The sequence below is a fragment of the Ceratina calcarata genome, unplaced genomic scaffold (assembly GCF_001652005.2).
Source record: "Ceratina calcarata isolate Rehan_Ccalc_2016 unplaced genomic scaffold, ASM165200v1 scaffold422.2, whole genome shotgun sequence".
NCBI classification, from domain to species: Eukaryota; Metazoa; Arthropoda; class Insecta; order Hymenoptera; family Apidae; genus Ceratina; species Ceratina calcarata.
The window spans coordinates 1,219,289-1,239,475 of NW_017165837.1; the positions used below are offsets into that span (position 1 = coordinate 1,219,289).

The window sequence follows — 20,187 nt, forward strand, 5'->3', positions numbered from 1 at the left end:
GTTGAGAAATACATCGCCGTTAATTACTTTAACGAAAAATAAACGTAATTAATTTAACATTACGCCTGTCGCTAGACGAGTTCAATGGAAACGGAGATACAAATACGTTGGTGTTGTTTCAGTTTTGAGATTCAATTCCGTGCAATTCGATGTTATTAATAAATCATGCAGGGTGGATATAAATCATTCAAGACTAAGTGATGGATCGGTAACCGTGAAGCTTTTTAAAGCAGGACTTTTTCCAATGCAATTACGGCCGGTCCCAATGTCGCAGTTAATTGAAAGGTTTAACGTAGTCACGCCACGAAACTAATTACGCTATATCCCGTGCGAACGATTAATTTCGCGCGAACGAACCATCGAATTATCCTTTTAAAAAGAAGTTAAAACTACCGCGGCCTTCGTGCGTTTCAACGGGAATTCATGTTAAGAGCTTTTTAAACTATGCAATGAAGTAACTGCGTTACAAGAGCGAGCATTTTATAAGAGGAAAAAGTTGCAGGAAAAAGACGTAATTATTTTCATTGTAAATATGTTATGCGATGGAAATGAAACTCGCTTGTGCAAATTGCTTCAACAGAGAAATTTAATTTGTACCTCGAAATGTTGTTTAAAATGGGTTAATTAAGTTTTCCTTCAACAGTTATTCGGTATTGTATCGTCAGTGGTAAAAAGTATGAACAAGCAATTATTTAAACGACGGTAATATAACGAAACGCGGTCGACGAAAGAGTAGCCAGTAGAATAGGACCGTCTATAGCCAGACGTATAGTCACTGCCGCGTAATTTTTCCAATTTACATCCGATGCTTCCCAAGTCCTTACGACAGTATCGCAAACTTTTATTACCTTTCCATAATTGACGCCGCGACGAAAGTTTAATTAAAAATAAGGCGAGATGAACATCTTTTTGAAAGTCCTGCTAGGAATGCGAGCTGAATACCAGCCAATAATCCTAACAGCGTTCCCGACTGCATTCCAGCCGGACAAAGTCAACGGAACGTTTAAAGCCGCGAGAAGATCGAGCATTAGCGGACTGGTCTTAGAAGCCGCTCGTACATTTAATTGTCCAATTTGCGTCGGATTCTTTGTACATACCGAATCGGCTCTAAAGCCTCAAAGCGCTCGGGACGCGTTGTTAGAAGCGTGTACTCGCGCGGACATTTGGTTCGCGTTGCGACCATGGACGTACACACTCTCCGTTGTACCGAATTGAGTAGATGAGCGCTCATCGGCGTAGTTGAATCGATACTAATTCGTAGCGAGTGCTTAAGCGAATAGCCAGCCAGAGGCCAAGACCAAAACTAGAGGCTATGTGTGTTCATTGCGAATATTCGGTTCAGACGAATGAATCCTCGGATTGAATATTGACGCCGTAATTTCATTGAAATCATGTTATAAAATCTATCATTATGTTTTCATCAAAGTTCATTGACTCCTACCTGATTTTTATTAAACCTGATGCAAAAGAGATAATTAAATGTGGTACAAGATAAAAATGATAGAAATCATCGATGGTTCTTTTGTCTAGTCCCGGAGGAGGTATTACGACGAGAGAAGTGGAAGAAAGACGAAAGGGCAGGATTCGGGAAGGCGCCAAGGTTCGTAAATCATCGCGGAACCTCCCCTCGGTCGTGGCTCACCGAGCTGGACAACGCGTCATCGTCCACGAATCTCCTTGGAGGCAAATATAGCTGGAACAAGAAGACATCGACGAGACGAGGCTGGCGGACAGCCAATTAAAGAGGTCACTACCGAACGTGCTCACCAGCGAGACAATCCGCAAGATTCTTATTCGAATCCCAATTCCCTTAGCACTATCCAATTTTCAGCTTTTATACACATTTTCTGACATTGTAAATGTAAATAGCCTCGCATGTGTTAATGCATGTACCTGCATTATCTTCTCGTTTTTATTCTTAATTTAATAAAACGTAAATACAAGCAGACTTATGTAATACAAATAATATTTAACATTGTCAAGTGTTCAGATTTCTTTTTAAAAATATCAGACATCTTTATCTGTATCAGAAAAAAGAAGATGGTTCAATTGCTCTTAATAGGGCATTCAACTATTTGAGATGAGTCAGCGATTCCGATGTTCACGTTGCAAAAAATACACCGTCTTCAACTTATTAGAGGAACAGACGTGTGTGACACAAGGAAGCCGACTGGACAATGTTCCTGGCAAAGGTCCAGGACTCTATCGCTGGAGAACGTGGAAGAATGGAAGACGGTTTGCCGTGGTAGAAGTCGGGATAGGAACGATAGGAGACGTCTTTGAATAACGATCTTTAAGCTTACGTCAGTGAGATGCTAAGATAAGTATACATCGGCAAGAATTATATTCTTGGATGTCTTCTTATTGCAATTGCAATTTGTATTGAATCGTGCTTTGTGTTTCGTTTAACCCATTAATTCTTAACAACGAAACACTTTAAATTGAATTAATTCTGATAATTAATACCTGAATCCCTACGAGTTGGACAGAATTTTTTAAAAGTTTAATTGCAACTGAAACCCTTGTGCAAAAAGTGTGGATAACATCGTGTTTCGTTTGACCCATTAACTCTTAATAACGAAACATTCTAGGTTGGATTAATTCTTCGGTCTGATAATTAATCTCTGACGTCTATGGGTCGGACGGGACCTTCTCTTTAATTTTGTTGTAACTGAAAGTCTTGAGAAAAGACTTTCGACGGCGCAGAGAAAGAGAAGAGGAAGAAAACGAAGGAGGGAAAGCGAGTAGCAGGAAGATAAGAGGCCGGTTGGATTTGCGCCAGATATTTATGTCGATGCCACGCGATGGTGGAGGAGGAAATAACCGTGACATTGCGACGGTAACGGGAAAAATTTGTCGGAGGTTCGGTCGCGAGATTAGATATAGCACGATTCCTTTATTGCTTCGCAAGTATATAAACGATATATATTTTTCTGAAACAAGAAGTACACGTGTAAGAGAGAGAGAGAGCAAGAAAGAGAGAGAGAGAGAGAGCTACGATTGACAAAAACTGATGTAGGAAATAATTTGTGGATTTTCAAGTGTGCCTTAGATATTCAAAGCATAAAGACAAGAGGAAAGAAGAGGAGCACTTGCGCTAGACATTTGCGTACCATTGAAAGGATAATGGAATCATGATAATTCGTATTGGACCAAACGATTGGCCGAGGTTGCTGGCCACTGTCCAGCCTGTCCTACGAGTTCGCGGTGCATATTCTCCCCGCAGACATAATGCTTCTCCGGCCAAAAACGCGGCCAGACGTATTTATTTCGCGCGAAGGAGCCTGCCCGCGTATCCGTTTACCCGCTTGCGAGTCTTCCAAATCGACCGTTTTGCAACACTAGAGACGCCACGACACTGCCATCACCGAAAAAGATCTCCCGACACGAGTGTCCATTGTCGATCTCATGCCTCACCATCCACTTCCCGATAGCAAGGCGATTTTAATATTTGCCAACTTCAACACAGAGATGCGAGCGTTTGAAAGAAACATTGTTAAAGTATTGATAAACGTACGCAAGATGGTGGCATAAGTGTCCATATAACAAGGAAGCCATTCTGTATATAAGAGGAAGGCTTCACCTTGTATCAATGAAGCGAGTCATAACATCAATAAGACTCAATACTTAAACCTCCGTGATTCGCAATCTACGAGACTACTTTTGCCTTGGAATGTTCTCAATGTTCAATACGTCAACCGCGTTCAATACGAAGAATTAAAAAACAGAAGAAAATCATAGCTGTCTCACAGCGATCAAAAGTCGAAGTCTAAAATACTCGCGGATCCCTTCGTCATTGAGCCCGGAAGCGAGAACGGGAACCGTTGAAGAAAAAGAAAGAGTCAATGTCGATTCAAATCCATAGTGTAACCTGCGAGCGGAGAGAACAGCCCCGGGACGAGAAGAACGATGGCGGAACAGAGGGAAGCCCCATCGACGTCGCCGGCGCCGTCATCGGGGCATAAAAACGCGGCTGTAACGAGATTTGTCATGGAAGTACTTCCCGTGAGCACGAAGGCGAAGCCGCGAGACGAGGGACGCGGTGCCAGGAAACAGAGCCGACAGAAAGAGAGAGAGAGAGAGAGAGAGAGAGAGAGACCGAGACCGGGGAAACCCTCCAAGAGGGTGGCTCGAGCAGAGCGGAGGGTGTGTGCCGATAGGATAAAGGGAGTCCCCGACCAACCAACGAACCGTCCCTGGAAAGAGCCCTATGGAGCGGAGCATCATCCAGATATGCAGAAACGTGCAATAATTTCCGCGGTACACTTCAGCACGAACTGATGTCGGTGTATCGGATACGGATAGGCAGAACCGTGCGCGCGTGTAGGTGCCGCCCTTAGCTGTGTGCATGTTTGCGTCTGCAGTAAAATGGGTAGCTGTTCGCATGGGCGAAGGGCATAGAGAGGGTTCGACGGTAGTAGTAGTGAGCGCGTTCTCGAAATCCGCCGATTTCAATGCCGGGCCGCAGAAATTGGGCTATTATGTATACGAAATCGAAGGTTCGCGAGGATTTCGCACAATTTTTAAAGAATTTTCGCGTGGCACACGGTGACGAATAATACGTTTCAATAATGTATTCTCGTGAATATGTAATACGGAAAAAGATGGAATATCTACTCTCGTATGCACTGTGAACAGGAATTGAATTATTATCAAAAATTGAAAGTACGCGGTGATTTCACGCGAGTCTTGAGGACATTCTGTAGTAAAAGATAATCTGAAAGAAATATCAGTTTAACGAATATACGTTTTCTTTACCTCTGGTTATACATTTATTAAAAGAACAGATTGCGTGACTCCTAAGCTTAACCTCGCTGCAGCTGATCGTCTTATCATGCTATTTTTACACGATAAAAGGTTTATCCCTCTAATGAAAAGAAAGATACTCTTTAGCTTCTCACAAATTAATTAAAAAGTGAACGTACGCAGAGACCGTATAAGTTCATCTGCAGCCTACGCTAGGTTTGCAAGTAATTTACGTCACTTCTCTCAATAATAGAAATTTCTTTGACCCCGAATAAAACTCCGAGAATAATTCGAAATTCGTCGGACTTTCACGTTTCTAGATTCCACAGGGTAAATCTGAAAATGTTTCCGATCGCCGATTTCCCTCTCGTCACAGACTCGACGTCTGTCTATACGTGCACAGTGCATACGCGCGCATCTTGAGACAGTTCCACGAGCTAGCAAGAGTAGCACAATGCGAGTAGCCGCAAAAAGATGTTCAAACAGGGCCAGGCGGTTCGTTCGACGTCCACCGGGGAACGATTAATTGCTAAGACGGCGGACATTAATTGCCGGTGCCGCGACAACGAGCCGACCCGGCAATTAATTACAGATCTAGACGGTAGCGCGGCATCTCGCGACGCGGCTACACGTCGACTCAACGCTGAACAGGTGAACTTCGACACGGTAATAGGATCGTAATAGATCGTGAAATCGTCCGAATACCATCGCGGCTCCTCGACGGAAGAAATATAGCGAACTCCCGAATCGGAGCTTTAAGCGAGCACGCTCGTTCCGGAGAATGTGATGCAATTACACGTCGTCAACCTAATTAGAAAACCTCGTAACTCTCTAAACCAGCAGAGATTTTCGACGATCCCTAATTAGACCGACTATCGCTTACTATGATTAGAACCTCGTTTGATTACCCGAACGGTGTACGTAACACTCCTCGAAAATTTCATAGCGATTTTGTAATTAAATCATGCGGGCGTTAAAGGTGAACAAGTGTCCGGATGATTTTAGAACGATGCCATCAGATAGGAGAGCGTAATGGTTGCGAAACTGTTAGCGTAACGATGCATTGTGATTTATTCATTGGCGAAAAAATAGAAATGGAAGGCCGCCGCATCGGCGAAGGGAAGGAAGTTCAAATTCTTGGCAGACAGTCAGATTCTCGCCGGATCGCACGTCTCTCACGTTGGCCCGTTACATTTCCAAACGAATCTTATTTTCACTGGTTTTTTGTTTTTATTACCGTCTTTAGCATGATTTTATTAACAAGACGTAGTAAATAGAAATACGTCCGTGTCGTTCGATTGCTGTTTAATTTCCATGCAATTATATTATAATAAAATCGATCTGCATTCGTGGATATTCCTTCGTCCTTGTTACATTGTTCAACCGTGAAATCGTAATAAAATTAATTCAGTGATTACTTCAACAGTACTGGAAACGTACACATAATGATATGATCGCGCAATTCGAAATCGCTGTTGTTCGAAAGAACAGGTTGTTGTTTTATTTGATCGCAGCGAACTTTCATCAGAATAGAAAGAGAAATGCTGTTTCGGTTGCTCAACTAAAATCCATAATTGAATCCTGCGAAACAGATTGAAACTCTTTATTTCTTAATGATTCGTTCATGCTCATTTCCCCATTATAACTCCGTTACGATCCGGGCCGACGTTAAACGCTGGTAAACATGAACATTTAATTATTCGGAACCTACTGATTCAGTTTGTAACATTACCATCTTCTCGCCGGCATGCAACATCGGAGAACGAGTTTTATTTCTCCTCTATCTTCGTTACGGAAAGTTACGTGCACAATTATGAATCCGATTCCCCTGCCCACTTAATCCTCTACCAGTACAGTGAAATGCTTGTTACGTAACCAGCGCACCGTAGAATAAATTTGACGTTGATTAAAAAACTAGGCGAAACACGCGGCCGGCTCGTCGGTTTAAAAACTTAATTACGCTGATCCATCATCGCGTATGATCGATGCGAAGTATAAATAAGTGAGGAACAAACGTTCGGACGTAAAACGTAGGGAGCCACGCGAGGTCTTTGACTCTCGGAGGCCGGGACCGGAAACGGAGCGGCGACAGGTCGATTTGCTTTTTTCGTGGAAGTCGACTCTCTCGCCTATCCATGACCCGAGTCAATAATAAATCGGTTGCCGCGCGTGTGCCAAGAAGACGCCCCGACACTCCTCGTTTCACCATTTTATTTTATTCTCTCGACACGGGTTCGCTCTCTCGACCCGATCCGAGCTGCTCCTTGTTTTCCGGTTTTCAACCGCGACCATTCACCACCACGAGCGACCTCCAAGAAACGAGTTGAGAGGTCCATAATAAGAGAAAAGAATCTCGCCAATTTCGTCGTTCATGAGCAAAGAGAACAAACGAATTCCAGGATCTCTAATTCTTATTCAGTTCTGATTTCTGGTGCGCGCATCTTGAGACAGTTCCACGAGCTAGCAAGAGTAGCACAATGCGAGTAGCCGCAAAAAGATGTTCAAACAGGGCCAGGCGGTTCGTTCGACGTCCACCGGGGAACGATTAATTGCTAAGACGGCGGACATTAATTGCCGGTGCCGCGACAACGAGCCGACCCGGCAATTAATTACAGATCTAGACGGTAGCGCGGCATCTCGCGACGCGGCTACACGTCGACTCAACGCTGAACAGGTGAACTTCGACACGGTAATAGGATCGTAATAGATCGTGAAATCGTCCGAATACCATCGCGGCTCCTCGACGGAAGAAATATAGCGAACTCCCGAATCGGAGCTTTAAGCGAGCACGCTCGTTCCGGAGAATGTGATGCAATTACACGTCGTCAACCTAATTAGAAAACCTCGTAACTCTCTAAACCAGCAGAGATTTTCGACGATCCCTAATTAGACCGACTATCGCTTACTATGATTAGAACCTCGTTTGATTACCCGAACGGTGTACGTAACACTCCTCGAAAATTTCATAGCGATTTTGTAATTAAATCATGCGGGCGTTAAAGGTGAACAAGTGTCCGGATGATTTTAGAACGATGCCATCAGATAGGAGAGCGTAATGGTTGCGAAACTGTTAGCGTAACGATGCATTGTGATTTATTCATTGGCTAAAAAATAGAAATGGAAGGCCGCCGCATCGGCGAAGGGAAGGAAGTTCAAATTCTTGGCAGACAGTCAGATTCTCGCCGGATCGCACGTCTCTCACGTTGGCCCGTTACATTTCCAAACGAATCTTATTTTCACTGGTTTTTTGTTTTTATTACCGTCTTTAGCATGATTTTATTAACAAGACGTAGTAAATAGAAATACGTCCGTGTCGTTCGATTGCTGTTTAATTTCCATGCAATTATATTATAATAAAATCGATCTGCATTCGTGGATATTCCTTCGTCCTTGTTACATTGTTCAACCGTGAAATCGTAATAAAATTAATTCAGTGATTACTTCAACAGTACTGGAAACGTACACATAATGATATGATCGCGCAATTCGAAATCGCTGTTGTTCGAAAGAACAGGTTGTTGTTTTATTTGATCGCAGCGAACTTTCATCAGAATAGAAAGAGAAATGCTGTTTCGGTTGCTCAACTAAAATCCATAATTGAATCCTGCGAAACAGATTGAAACTCTTTATTTCTTAATGATTCGTTCATGCTCATTTCCCCATTATAACTCCGTTACGATCCGGGCCGACGTTAAACGCTGGTAAACATGAACATTTAATTATTCGGAACCTACTGATTCAGTTTGTAACATTACCATCTTCTCGCCGGCATGCAACATCGGAGAACGAGTTTTATTTCTCCTCTATCTTCGTTACGGAAAGTTACGTGCACAATTATGAATCCGATTCCCCTGCCCACTTAATCCTCTACCAGTACAGTGAAATGCTTGTTACGTAACCAGCGCACCGTAGAATAAATTTGACGTTGATTAAAAAACTAGGCGAAACACGCGGCCGGCTCGTCGGTTTAAAAACTTAATTACGCTGATCCATCATCGCGTATGATCGATGCGAAGTATAAATAAGTGAGGAACAAACGTTCGGACGTAAAACGTAGGGAGCCACGCGAGGTCTTTGACTCTCGGAGGCCGGGACCGGAAACGGAGCGGCGACAGGTCGATTTGCTTTTTTCGTGGAAGTCGACTCTCTCGCCTATCCATGACCCGAGTCAATAATAAATCGGTTGCCGCGCGTGTGCCAAGAAGACGCCCCGACACTCCTCGTTTCACCATTTTATTTTATTCTCTCGACACGGGTTCGCTCTCTCGACCCGATCCGAGCTGCTCCTTGTTTTCCGGTTTTCAACCGCGACCATTCACCACCACGAGCGACCTCCAAGAAACGAGTTGAGAGGTCCATAATAAGAGAAAAGAATCTCGCCAATTTCGTCGTTCATGAGCAAAGAGAACAAACGAATTCCAGGATCTCTAATTCTTATTCAGTTCTGATTTCTGGCAAACGATATTATATTTATTACTAGAACACTTATGATTAGAGCCATTCAATGCTTGAGCAATTGTATCATCCATCAGAACACGAACGAAGGAATACTCGCCGTTTTACAAGCAGCCAGTTTTATTACCGGTGGAACCACGCGGTGTACAATTGAACGAACGGATGGTCAGGAAAAGCAATTTTAACTTCTACCTGGGCTTTCGAGTTGAAATAAAAACCGGTGAACGGATGAGGATTTACCGTTTGACGTAGATATATCCGCATGAATGAAATTTTCAAGTCCGCGCGTGCATACATATTTGCGTACCGTCGTCCTAGTTTATTTACCATTCTAAAATTGTTTTATCTAAATTCCCATTTGATTGGAAAATAACCTTACTGCCCACACTTATTTAATTCCAGTTGATAAACGCACGACACCAACGAAAATGTTTGTTAATCGTTAAAACTACCTGTTGGAATGCGGAAAATGTATATTTAAAAGTGAGTATAAACGAACACAATAGCGGCTGGCCGTGAAAATGAATAATCCATTCGTTGGGAAAGTAAGATTTGCGTTTCACCTTTTAGTTCTTTATCCGATATTAAAAGTCAACTGTAATTTAAACGTCGCATTATCTCGGGACGCGAGCAGGAATATTGATATTTTTAAATTGAATTCTGCCCCTCTTTCTGAATTCCATCTCGGAAATATTCCCGAGGCGTTAACGGTGGAATATCTCACAAGGATCGTAGACCGGGAACAGCACGGAGAGAACGCTAATGACGATCTTTCGGGCGGTTTCCGGAATTTTGCACGCGATTTGCGCAAGCTCGTCGCGTGCTTGCACGCGGCCACGGGCATTGCTCACGCTCCTGATTCTCGTCGGGATTCGAGCAACAGACGTACAACGCCGTAGTTATATCTCAACAATGAAACATATTCTGGCAATAGTTCCATGCCGCGGCGCCGAATGCGGTCTCGTTTAAAGGCGAAAATTGCTTCGAAAATATTTTCCACATATACCATTACAAAACAAACACGTACACAAAATTCCCTTCGTAGTTAAATAAATAAACGAACATCAAATTGGAAATATAACGTGAGTTTCGTTCTAACGCGAAAGTCTAACAAATATGTAGCTGCTATTAGCACGGGAATAATTTGAATTCCGTAATTACAACACAAATACGGGCTTCGCGATGTAAACGAGTAGCTGTGTGACAAATGTGTGTTTTTGTGCAATATTGTGCAACGCCTATCCCAGGAGGTTCATCCTTCCAACTTGTCTTCGAATGTTAAATGAATTCGTATCACGTGTTCTATTTACGTAATTGTTACATGCACAATTCTATTCACCTGTGATAACATTAATTTCTCAGGCAGAAGAAGAACGCTTTTGGACTAAGAGCCACGTTTACAGAATGCCAATCTCTTATATGTACGTGTTACGTCAATCAAGTGTAAGCTGCCAATAATCAAGAAATGAAAAATATTTTAAACAACGATGATAAACGGGAAAATTTGTATGATTCAGATTATTATAATTGATACATCTATCTGAGATAGTTCCCAGCTAGGTGGAACGGAATGCAATTTAGTTAGAACTGGCAGGATGCAGTCAAAAAACTAGGGTAACTGTCAATTGGTAACGATGAGATTAATGTCTTGTGGGCGTTGCGCACGGAGGATGTGTATGCAACATCAAATAAATGAACCGTATGTTTAGAACCGACAATTAACGAACTACTCGGTGCTAAACGGTAAACCAAAATCAACGCGGGGCAGTACGAACTAGTACGTAGAACAAATCCGGTTCGTTGCTTTTGGCGATTCGATCTGTTTGCAACCTGAACTTCAGTGAAATTTCAACAAAAGTACAGCGCGTGCAATTACCTCTAGGCTAGTTGTATAATATAATCATGGTTACTGACGTGTTTCAAACTATTAAGTAGTGTAGAATATTTCCAGAATTTAGCAATTAAAACATTCCTTCGATTAATAATTATTATTTTTTTATTATAAAAAATTATAAAATGGAAGCTATATGTGTAGTTCATTATTCTGCGTTCAATTTCCACGAGGTATTTCAGATCTCAAAGGGCCAAAAGCTTAACGAAGCGATATACCGGCGTTAATTAATAACAGCGTAACCAAGAGTCTCTCTTACCTTGCCCTGCATGATCAGGCGGATGGTCAGGGTGACCGACGGGTCATCGTTCAAAACTGGTTTGTTGTCCATACTGTCCATAATGGAGTCACAGATGCTGTGATCGAGACGGGAGGTCCTCTTGAGATTTGCGGGGGAAGGGAAAGGATGAGAGGCAGGAGAAGGTGGGCAGGGGAAAGGTTAGGCGAGTGATTTTGGTTGGAGGGGTCTGTGGAACGTGCTTTTCAAACGCTCCCAGGTGTCTTCAGTCCTTGCACTGCAATCAAAGCAAACACGTTTCGCATTATGAACCGATCATCGAAGAATTAAGTACTTATAGTGATTTCGCACAAAAGACTTTCTCTATCTTTCACATAGAAATTTGTACGAAACTTGGCGAATAAAAAAATTTGTATAATGCAATATCGTGGATAATTATTTCTGCACTTGACTAATATCCCTGGTTTTCATCCTGGTATTCAAAATTATACAAAGTAATCGTTTACTTCATTGCTTTTCGACTGCATCTAACAAAAAGCAATTGCTTTCAACTGCATCTCGTTGAATATGCATAACCGATAGAAAACGTATAATAAAAGGCTATTTATGTAACCACAAAAGACTGAGGATCGGATGCAAAGATTTCAATTATTCAAATAGCACTTGAGAGTAGTATCATTGTGTGCCTGGCTCCTCTCCTATTCCATTATCTCTGTTTATCTGAATGCAAACATTATCTACTTCAACCGCGGTTCGAAAACAAGTAATCATACGATAAACTTTCACCACTTGAAATTAATTTTTACTTAGGACTATTTTTATTCAGAATAATATAAACAATTTCGTAATAACGAATAGACTCAGAATACGGAATAAATTCTTCAAATAAATTGAATATTCTCCCCGCTGTAACACCAGGAGACAATAAAATATTTGACGAGAGAGACCATAAGATTCACCATCTGGGAGCTAACAAAAATAGAAAGGCGAAGAATAAACATCCATCTAAACTCCAAATGGCCCTAACATCAAAGCACCTCGGAAATAAGCGAAACACAATTGCCGGGCAAACGTAGCCGGAGTTTAACGATTCTGGCAAAGTTAGAGGATCAAGGAGAGCGACGCTATAATTCTTCCTAATGACGATTCGCGTGGCGAATTCTATTTTCGTAAAAACCGCCGATAATAGAAACAATGAAGTGCGAGCATTATCGTCGTTAGGATGATGCGTACAGCTTTCCGAGAAGCGTGAAATACGCGCGTCCACCGGCGCGCGTATTCCGTAAGAATCCGTGTAGCCTCTCCGTATTTCGATTTACCTCGAGTACGCATATAGAAAATTCCGTTTTAGATTGACGTTATTTTCAAGGCTCGCAGCGCGAGGATAAGAGCGTGCTGTATCATTGGCTGTCAGTTCTTTGTTGCCTGTAACGAACCGCTTCCTCATTACAGGCACGTGTATAGAACCCACTTAAATATAACTTTCTGCCACAAAGAAACTCCGCGACAGCGACTATAATAAGTTTAATAATCGTGACTCGTTCTTCAACGTGGCCACGGTGTAACACACGATGTAGATTATTAAGAAGAGAATTCATGAATTTATTACAGAATGTTCATTAAATCACTTGAATCAAAATTCCTTACTCTCCTTTATGTCTTAACCCGAAGAAAATTTTACTCCATGCTCGTTCCTTTTCTCATTTCATCATCCATGAAATCTCATGATTTCCTTCTGTCACGCGACTTCTGTCCCATGCGAATAAAAATCCACGCTTATCGGTCAGTCTTCGCGCTTTATCTACTAAAACTTGTGAGCTCATTTACGCTCGGGATCGAATTAAAGGGTTACGAGGCCCGTTCGCGACGAAATTCCGACGATAAAATTGTAATAAACTGCAGGAAAAGGGATCCACGGTTACGAAATGTTAGTCATTCCGAGAAAATTAAGTGTAATACTTTCTAGCTAAGGCTTCGGGCGCGTTCAGTTTTCAGGTCAGGCAATAAATACCTAAAAGTGCGAGCGCAATGTCTTCGGAACTAGCACGAAAACTGTACGACGTAACGGGACCGTGCGAGTACATCTGCGGGATCTAATTTGTTTTCCTATTGCCTTTTACAGCTTTGTCCCTTTTGAGCTTGCACGATCCTCGGTTAGAATGCCGAGACAAAGGTCAATTCCGCTACTGCGAGATGGCTTTCGAACTACAAAGCTCGAGCATGCATTTACCTTTACTTTGATCCTTTTTCCATTACATTTGCTGATAGTCCAAGTTAAGGAATTGTTTGACCACTTTCCAAATAACTTAGAGTTTAAGTATCATTTAACAAACCATACTAGGTGGACTTTCAAAGGAATTTTAAAAAGAAAGACAAATTTTCTAAATTAAGAAAATACGTTAACAATTGAGCAATAAATCTGCTGTTACGAAGAACAAAGAAATAAGGAAATATCAAGCGAACTTTTCTAGGAATCAATCCCAACGTTGCTTGAGGCTCATAAAAATACGTACAAGAAATTGACGATATTAATTCAAAGAACTGCAAATTAAAAATTTCAATGACACTTATTACTGTATTAATTTTATCAATGATATCTACAATCGAACAAGATTTTTTTTTTAAATGCATCTTGAATATTCTCCAAGATAATTTTATTAGCTTACAGCGAACGTAGAAAAAGTGGATTTTCCAAGCTACTGCGACAGAGTAGCAACGCATGAACAAATTTAGTACCGATAACGAATTAGATCAACAGCAACCATGACACATAGAAAGGAACTTTAGTCATGCCGAAGGACAATCTAGTTTCGCTACTTACTGAACTGCACTAAGTCTGTGCCAGTTCGAATATCAGACGAGATATTTATCAAACGTAACGCCGAACAATTAGCGTCATTATTAAACGAACATAACTGTAGCTGATTGATGCCCTTTTAACAGTGATCTACGCTTCTATTAGTGTCATTTGCTTAACCGAGCTGCATTGTTCTCAACTTTATAAACTATCTTTTCACGAGCAAAGAACTATCCTATCGTTAATGGCTTTCAACAGTGATTAACTATGTTCGATCGCTCGTTTTACCACCGAAGAAAACAATAAGTATTCGAATGCAATCGCGTTAGAAGAAGACAAGATTTATTAATAGAATCTGCTAGGCTAATCGAAATACCTGAATATTTTTCCTCATGTTAAATGACGATTTCTTTTCCACTGAATTGCTATAACAGAAATCTAATCACTGTTATCTACTACGATAAAACGTAGTCTGAGATATGGTCCTATGTTTCGTGAATAAAATATAAATCAGAGACAGAAAAACATTAATTTTTTAGAGTAGAACACACGTGCATTGTATATCTGATTCTATCAAGCATTATTTAAGACCAAAGAACGCAGAATTAATTCACGTTTGGAAGGCAGCATCGATTCGTAACACAACTTTTTCCATGATTTATTTTCCGACAGTTCCATTACGTAAATAACGAACCGAATATTCAGAAACCACAGATAACGAACAGAATCTTATACATTCAACAGAAATCCTGGTTTTACCGGTGATATGGAAATTGTAGGTATCTAGTATTGTAACCCTGCTGTTTACTATGTAAATGTAAATTTACCGATCCAGCCGGCAACGATTTATCATTGTTTGCATCATTAACGTAATATAACGAGCGTTGCTCAAATAATTGTTCTAACGATTCCGTTACTAACTATCATTCAATTAAAAACTTGTTCACAAATTACTGACGAGCTATCAATCTCGTGTGTTCGTAACATTAAACGTTCAAACACGTAACCATTTCTCCAAAATTCGTTCGTGTTTCTATGTGAACACGCGAACTACCGTCGCCCGACGCGCAGATCACGATCGCGAGTCTCCCTTTTCAACGGATCACCCGGTACGTACAAAAACCAGTCGTACTCGGTACACAAACGATTCCCGTTCTGTAGAAACGGAAAAAGGGTTCCCCGCATTGAATGCTGCGCCCCTGGCACGATGCATCCCCCTCCAATGTTCGCGCGCGCGCCTCTAAAAGTGCGTCAAACGGGTTTCTTGCTCTGTAGTTACACTACGAACGCGCTTTTAGTCTGCCACGTACATACACGTGTCGTGTAGTACATATGCTAGCGAGAACACTTTGTTTCGATAAAGAAACGGTGGTTAACACAGTCGGTTGTACTTGGATGCGTGTATGCACCGGTCGGGAGAGACGCGGCTATCTCCGACAGGCATTTCTCCCACGTCGGCCCGATATATCGATCCGAAACGAGACGAAGGCATTCCGCATTTTTTAACGGCTGCCGAGGATTTTCGCGCAATAACGCCGCGTATACACGTTACGCGATATTACTTGCGCGCGCGTAATATTGACCCATGCTCCACTTTTGCGCCGGTCGTCTACCATCGGTCTCATACCAACCAGTCTAATTTTCGATTTTAATACCAGCATCCAGCGGCTCTAATTTCACGACATTTATTTAGTCAAATATAATATATTAATTGCGATAACGTAAAGAAAGGATTTATACTCTCAATCGTTTTACTACTACTACTTGGTTTTACTAATACTACTTTTGTTTACTAAATTACTACTAAATTGTTTTACTAATACTACTTTTAATGATTCGATCAGCTAGGAAAATTTGAAATTGTACTAGCAAATCGGATTGTAAAAAGGCGCTAGGAAAGTGGACGGCAAAAGTAAATTAACAGACTAAGTCATGAATATCGTTCGCCTCGTACTTCATTGACCTCTCATCCGTTCCAATACCGAGACTTGATTAATGCAAATACATCCGCAACTCGATTTCCATTTGGCCCTACGTGTTCGCTGTCTATGCTTTGTCAGAGAGATCTAACGCAAAGTACTATATAAATTGAGATCTTCTGAAAACGTTATACTTCTGCCACAGTAGCGCAGACACGTACACTGCGATGGCAGTTTTAGTTTAACGTGTCGTTAATTACTGTACGACGAGGCTCGAGAGGTATCCGGAATCGCAAACTGAAAAGCTCTGTTAACGCGAACGCGCTAACTACACAGGTATATGTTTAGGCTCTCCTGTCTTTCCAATCAGCCACGCGTCTATACATCGGGCGAGTGTGACCGTTTCGCTCTGCTGCTGTCCGCAATGCAATTGGACGATGGAATTTAGTGCAGTCTGCGTTCCGTTAGACACACGATCGCGAGTGCGCGCGTTTCTCCGCGTGACCGTGTAAATGTAGAACTTAACAAACGCGAACGGACCGATCGTTTGATCCTTGCGCGTTCCTCCTCCCGCGACTTCGCCCGTAAAAGCGTCGGTTTTCCAACGTAATGCACGCCGCCGCCGGTCGTTGTACCAGACATTGCGCAACGTTCATGGGCGATCCGCCGCGACTAATTTCGAGCAATCACACGGCACGTCCGTAATCCGCGCGAAATCGCTATGATTTGTCAATCTACTGCCAGTGCCTCTCAATTGTTTTCTACTACTTGATGCGCGTCACTCGAGGAAGAACATACGCGTAGATGTCTTAGTTTCACGTACGAGCCAAAATGCGTTTGCACAAACATTTTGCAAGAAAGAACGGGAGTTCAAAAGTTCCCAGAAAGACAATCTTATGTACCTTGAATAACTTTACGAATGACCTAATATTATTTCTTCTAATCCTTGTTAAAAGCCTTCGAGAGTTCGAATGTTTTGGAGTAACGAAAAGAAACCTCGTGCTCACTTATCATCGACTCTAGAACAGAATTCCCTCTTTCACCGACAGTTCATTCGCATCACAAACAAACTAGCAGTGGACTTTATATAACGCGTAAACCGGCTTTTCCATAAATGCAACGCCCAGCGAGTTTCACGTCACTAAAGTTGCTGCCCGATTCGTGTGCATTATCAATTAAGAAGATATACTGTAATCCGGGATAAAAAATAGCGCGCCGCAATTTCATTTTACATCACGTTAACCATGCGTATTCGCACATTTATCCTTCTTGTAACGTGTAAAGTATAGACATGAAACGTGCTTATTAGCTGCTCTTTGCGTTGAATTACGCGATATAGAGAATATGCGGTCAGAAATTCAATTTAGGATTAACGAGAGCGTGCCATTTATTTATGCATTCGTTATGAAGATTCTACGTTTTAGAACTTAATTAACGCCGCAGTTGCGGACGTTTTAAGTAATAAGTTGCACGTCGTTTTGTCTCGTAAACACGTGCATAAAAATTTATGATCTGAGCCGGAAGAACACGTTTAAAAGCGTCGGCGTATATTAATGGGGTCCTTTACACTTTCGGTATCTATGTTACGAGAGGCAACATTGTTTCCATGCCGCACGATTTAGTATAAACATTGCCGACAAAAGTCTTCAAAGCACGAAATCAATCGGCCTACAGACAATGAAAATACTCATAGTAATTTAATGTGTTATAAAAGAAATGATAACATTGACGGTGTCTGAGTCCTGACGTCCACTACTACATCGTTCATACTGATCTATGTCGCATCGAAGAAATGTGAAAAATTTGCAAGATCGCAGTTTGTAAACGATCCGTCTGTAATGTATGTACCGCGTACCCGAGTGCGTGGAGAAAGATATGTATACATGTACGCAGACACTGGTCGACGACCAGAAGCGGTACAGTCACGGGAGAAAACCAATCAGGAGACTTGGACCGTCCGTCTCTCTTGCACGGCCATTCATTCCGTAGGTACTATCTCGCTTCGTATCTCTCCTTCTCTCCCTCTTTCGTTAATATCCAGAGCAGAGAGAGGGAACAGAAGAACCGATCGTTCGATTTGCCAGGCATCAGCTTCCTCTATTTTCTTTCGGCGCGCCGCCTTTATTCAATGTTTCGTGTGCTGTTTAAATTACGTGGATGTCCAACGAGAGCCGTCGTCTCGTGGCGACAGGAACGGGGAGGAAGAGATACAACGCGAGATACACGCGGACCAACGAAAACACTGCTGCCTCACTGCCACTGTTCCAACCGATAAGATAGCAACCAAGAGCGCACCATTTGTATTTTCTACGTATCGTCAACGTAGCACACGTTGTCGGCGATCATCCACGCAGAGACAGGTAGAGAGAGAAGCCACGCGTTCTCTGGCTTCGTTTCGCTCCCGAACAACCGTTCGATCGAATCGACATTGACGCGGCGTCACACCACGCTATGAATCGCGCCGTGCTCCTTTTATTCTCTTTCTCTTACTCTTTCTCTCTCTCTCTCTCGCTCGCTCTCGTGCACACCTTACGTACAAATTCCACGTACGACATACACGATCTACCGATCGAGAAACGACGCCTACGATCGTTCACGAAACACTCGTCACCGGCAACGTGCGCCGCGTAATTCCTGGAATAATTACTGACGAAATGAACCGACGGCAATAACGCCGGCGCGGCGTGTGTACGTTATGGTGGCGCACCGTAAAGTCGGACCTCGTTGCGAGGCGTCTCGGACGAGCCGAGGATCGGCGTTTTAACGGGGCGCGGCCGTATTGAGAGATATTTTTAATTACCTAAATGCACTCCTTAATCATCAGGGATGGGTCCGCTTCGCCTCACTGTGACGCACACTACACTCGATGCTCGGAAACGGGGGAAAGGAAGAAAAACACTACACTCTACGCGACACTGGAAAACTGCACCACCTCAGCGGAACGCGAACGAGTCTGCCTCGTTCTCTCTCACCTCCGGTCTCGCTCTATTCCGTCGATGAGCGGCGCTGTGCGCGCCGCTGCTGCGTGGTCGTCGCGTGAAATCAGCGACCTCTTCGCTTGTCTCACAGCCAATAGTGGTACGCTTTTAGCCGGCCAATAGCGATCGAGTTTTAGAATTAGTCTTTACTAAGCGGCAAGTTCGAGTAAGAACGGTATAGAAATTCCAAGTAAAAGTTTACAACTTGCTAAATGCACATTTTTAATAGCCAGTGGATGTATTAACGTGATATTAGGAACAATATTGATTAAATGTAGAAGTTCTAGATATTTATAATGACATCAATAAATTTTTTATTATAAAACTGCATAAATTATGATAGGATTTTGTCAGTGGCAATAAATTGCCGATTAATCATATTTAACTCGTTAAATACCGAAGTTAGAAAAAAAATGCATAGAACCTTTTTTGTAGAGGATGTCAGTACCTACAGCTTTAATTTGAAGCATTTTTCCAAATTCCGAGAAAATTTTTTTTATTATTAATTTATCTCGTTGCTTCGACGTACTGCCAACGCGTGCGAAGATATTAACATTGTACCATTCTGGTATTAATTTTGCCATGTAATTCCGAACACCGAGTTACTACTGAATATTTGATCATTTGATATTCTACCAAAAATCGACGTCTACGATAATCGACGGGAATACCACGTTCGTAATGTTTGTAAATCGCATTAGCGGTAATCATCAACGAAAATCGTTAATCAATGAGTTATTAAGCATCACTAATCACGCTGTGTCCTGCATTGCGTTTACATTTCCGAAATTATGGACGGATTGTTATACTCTACACGAAATACGTTTTAGTCGCCATTCAATTTCCCTTAGTACGCCAAAAGTGAACGTCATTGCCGAATCAGCGTTGATAATGAAATGTGGTAGCTCGCAGACAAATGGTCGTAGTTGAATGAGAAATCTTGACCTCGTACGTCGGGACCAACCGTGACGTCGTTTTTCATTCAAGTTCTTTCCATTTTAAGCTGTCACTGAGCTGAAAATTTGTAGCGGCTCCCAAATTGTCTATTCTCAAAATTAATTGCCGAGTAAATTGATAATTCTCTTTTTAGAAAAATGTGCAAACGTTTTGGTATTGCAGATATATTGTAAACCAAAATCTGTCGGTATTAAAATTGGGAAAGA

At 42.1% G+C, this 20,187-nt stretch overlaps 1 protein-coding gene across 4 annotated transcripts in view; it reads right to left on the minus strand.

Annotated features, from left to right (window-relative positions):
* mub (poly(rC)-binding protein mub) overlaps positions 1 to 20,187 on the minus strand; it is a 164,812-nt gene that overhangs the window by 43,361 nt on the left and 101,264 nt on the right. For 3 of the 4 annotated variants that reach the window (XM_018027351.2, XM_018027349.2, XM_018027350.2), the window contains exon 5: positions 11,352 to 11,607. In XM_018027351.2, the coding sequence (XP_017882840.1) occupies positions 11,352 to 11,432 (81 nt within the window). In that variant the 5' untranslated portion in view covers positions 11,433 to 11,607. Of the gene's footprint in view, positions 1 to 11,351; positions 11,608 to 18,846; positions 19,043 to 20,187 lie in introns of those variants that run through there. The other variant, XM_026814990.1, reaches the window with a different exon arrangement.